The sequence below is a fragment of the Dipodomys ordii genome, unplaced genomic scaffold, assembly GCF_000151885.1.
Source record: "Dipodomys ordii isolate 6190 unplaced genomic scaffold, Dord_2.0 Scaffold2523, whole genome shotgun sequence".
Lineage (NCBI taxonomy): Eukaryota > Metazoa > Chordata > Mammalia > Rodentia > Heteromyidae > Dipodomys > Dipodomys ordii.
The window spans coordinates 4,936-7,617 of record NW_012269739.1 but is presented as its reverse complement, the minus strand read 5'-3'; the positions used below and the strand labels follow the sequence as shown (position 1 = coordinate 7,617).

The 2,682-nt window shown below is 55.6% G+C and overlaps 1 protein-coding gene across 1 annotated transcript; it reads right to left on the bottom strand.

The window, feature by feature from the left end:
• Positions 1-1,482: 1,482 nt before the first annotated feature.
• Positions 1,483-2,679, bottom strand: LOC106002059 (splicing factor 3B subunit 4-like; the record flags this gene model as incomplete). The annotated part of the gene is made up of 2 exons (XM_013036983.1): positions 1,483-1,584; positions 2,343-2,679. Coding segments are annotated over 2 exons (367 nt in total), but the record flags the coding sequence as incomplete, so codon positions are not given.
• Positions 2,680-2,682: the final 3 nt, after the last annotated feature.

Genomic DNA, 2,682 nt, shown 5'->3' with positions numbered 1-2,682 from the left:
CCTTTCCTTCCTTCCTTCCTCCCTCCCTCCCTTTCTCCCTCCCTCCCTCCCTCCCTCCCTTTCCTTCTTTCCTTCCTTCGTTTCTTTCCCTCCTCAGGGTCCGGGTGCTATCACCGAGTTATCTTGTTCAAGGCTAGTGCTTGACTATTTTGAGCCACAGCTACACTTCCAGCTTTTAGGTGGTTAGTTGGAGATCTCAAGGAGTTTCCTGCAGGCTTAGAACCACAATCCCCAGATCTTAGCCTCCTGAGTAGCTACAATGACAAGTGTGAGCCACCAGTGCCCAGCTCTACTATGACTTTCTGGGGCAGCAATACCAGCATTTTCAAGAAGGAAATTTTATTTTTTTTGGGGGGGGGGTCCGGTTGTGGGGCTTGAACTCTGGGCCTGGGCGCTGTCCCTCAGCTCTTCAGCTCAAAGTTAGTGCTCTACCACTTTGAGCCACAGCGCCACTTCCGGCTTTTTTCTTTTTGCTTATGTGGTGTTGAGGAATCGAACCCAGGGCCTCATGCATGCAAGGCAAGCGCTCTACCACTGAGCCACCTTCCCAGCCTCAAGAAGGAAATTTTAGTAAGCATGTGGTTAAATATTGTCTGTATACCCTTGCGAGATTTCTGTTCAGTTTACAAGTAGAAGAATCATTTAATCTATAGGTTCCAGGCTGACCCCTGCAATTCCCCAGTTCCTTTTAAGTTCTAGTACTGGGGCTTGAACTCAAGACTTTGTGTTCTTGCTTGGCTTTTTCACTCAGGCTTGTTCTCTACCACTCGAGTCTCAGTTCTACTTCTGGCTCTTGCTGGTTAATCAGAAATAAGAATCTCAGACTTCCCTGTCCAGGGTAGCTTTGAACCATGATGCTCAGATCTCAGCCTCCTGAGTACTAGGATTTGAGGTATGAGCCACCAGCGTCCCACCTCTAGCTCTTTTATAAACTCAGAGCCACTCTGTTGCTACAGGCCCTCACTGAACACAGAATGGGAAACTGGCTGTCATGAGCTGACCACCCTATAGTGAATCTCCGAGGAGGGACAGCCTGGAAGGCAAGGCACCTCTGTGCTTCAGGAAGAGGAAAACAGGTGGGAGCAAAGGTCAAGGAGGAATGGGAAAGGGTAGAAGCTATAGGGAAAAGTCACAAGGGGGCAAGGCAGAGCCCTTCTGCCCCTCAACTCCATCTGGGAACTGGAATCAGAGCCAGGGGCAGGTGAGAGGAAGTGGTAGAAGCCACCTGTCTACTGGGGAAACCAGGCCTGAGCTTCAACCCAATAACAGGTGCTAAGTGTGGAGGAGGAGGTCAGGAAGCCCCTCACTCACAAAAGCTTAGCCTGACAAAGCCAGAGGACAAACCTGCAATGTTTGACTCCAGGCAACTGTGGGCAGGCGTGAGTGGATGCCCTGGAGGCCTCTCTCTGCCACAGTAATACTAAAGCTCTGTCATGGCTCCTCCCCAACCCCAGCCCTCACCTGACTGGGGGTTGGGCCCTGGACCTCCATCCTCAAGACTTCGCAATTCCAGCATGAAGGTCTCTGTGGCTGGCCCCAGCTCCATCCTGGAGGTCACTCCAGGATCCTTGTTAGCTGGCTGTGCTGAGAGGAGAGAAGAAAGCTGTTCAGAGGGGGAGGTGAAGGCTTATCCTGGACAGGTTGCTGCTTAGAACAGCAGTGGGATCCAGGGGCTGGTAGCTAATACCTATAATCCTAGTTTCTCAGGATGCTGAGACTTAAGTTGGTTGAGGTTTAAAGCTAGCCCAGGCAGAAGAGCCTGTGAGACTCCATCTTCAATTAATCAGAATAATACTGAACTGGAGGCCTGGCTCAAGTGGTACAATGCCAGCCTTGAGTGAAAAAGCCCAGAGGGTGAGGTGAGGCTCTGAGTTCAAGACCAGCTACTGGTACGAAACAAACAACATTCACAAGGCTCCACCACATGGCTGCTTCTTATTAGAATCCAGCCCCTCACAAGGGCAGGGAGCTGGAGTCACAGGACATTTGAGGTCCTAAAAGAGAGGCCATCTGTGTCACATTGCCCTGTGCCTTTCCAAAGCCAATTCTGTGGTCTCCAGGGCCTCCCGCATCCCAGGCTGTTGTAGAGGCTTGCCTAGCCTTTCCAAGGCCACCAGCAGGCCACATGGGTCAGGTGCCACCCCAGCTCCCTGAAAAGCAAGCTGTTCAGAGCACTGCACCCCAAGGCAGTTGCCACCTGCAGGCCTGTGCTCCCCACAGTTCACCCTCCAGAGGTGGCTACGGGTCCGGGCCTCCTCCTTGGGGTACCCAGGCTGACTGGCTCCCGCTGGCCCTCGGAAGGGAGGCGTTCCCGCGCCCGGTGCAGGTCCCCTGGGCCTCACCTGGTGCGGCATTTCTCTAACGAGGGGAGGTGTGGTCCGCGGAGGCTGCGAGGTGGAGGCCACAGTTCTCAGCCGGCGCCTCCATCCAGACGGATCCGAAGAGGGGACCGCGCCGTCAGGGCTGCCGTGGTGGCCCACGGGCGGGAGAAGGGGCGGAGGGTTGTCCCGGGACGAAGTTGGCGGAGACTCTCGGGCGGGGAACCCGGCCGGGAGGCAGAGCCCGGGGTGACGCGCGGGGCTCAAGGCTGGCCCGGGAGGACCGTGGCGGCTCCCAGCAGGGCCGCGGCCGGAGCCCTCGATCGGTCCCGCGGGATGGCCCGGGCGACACGGCTCGTGGCTG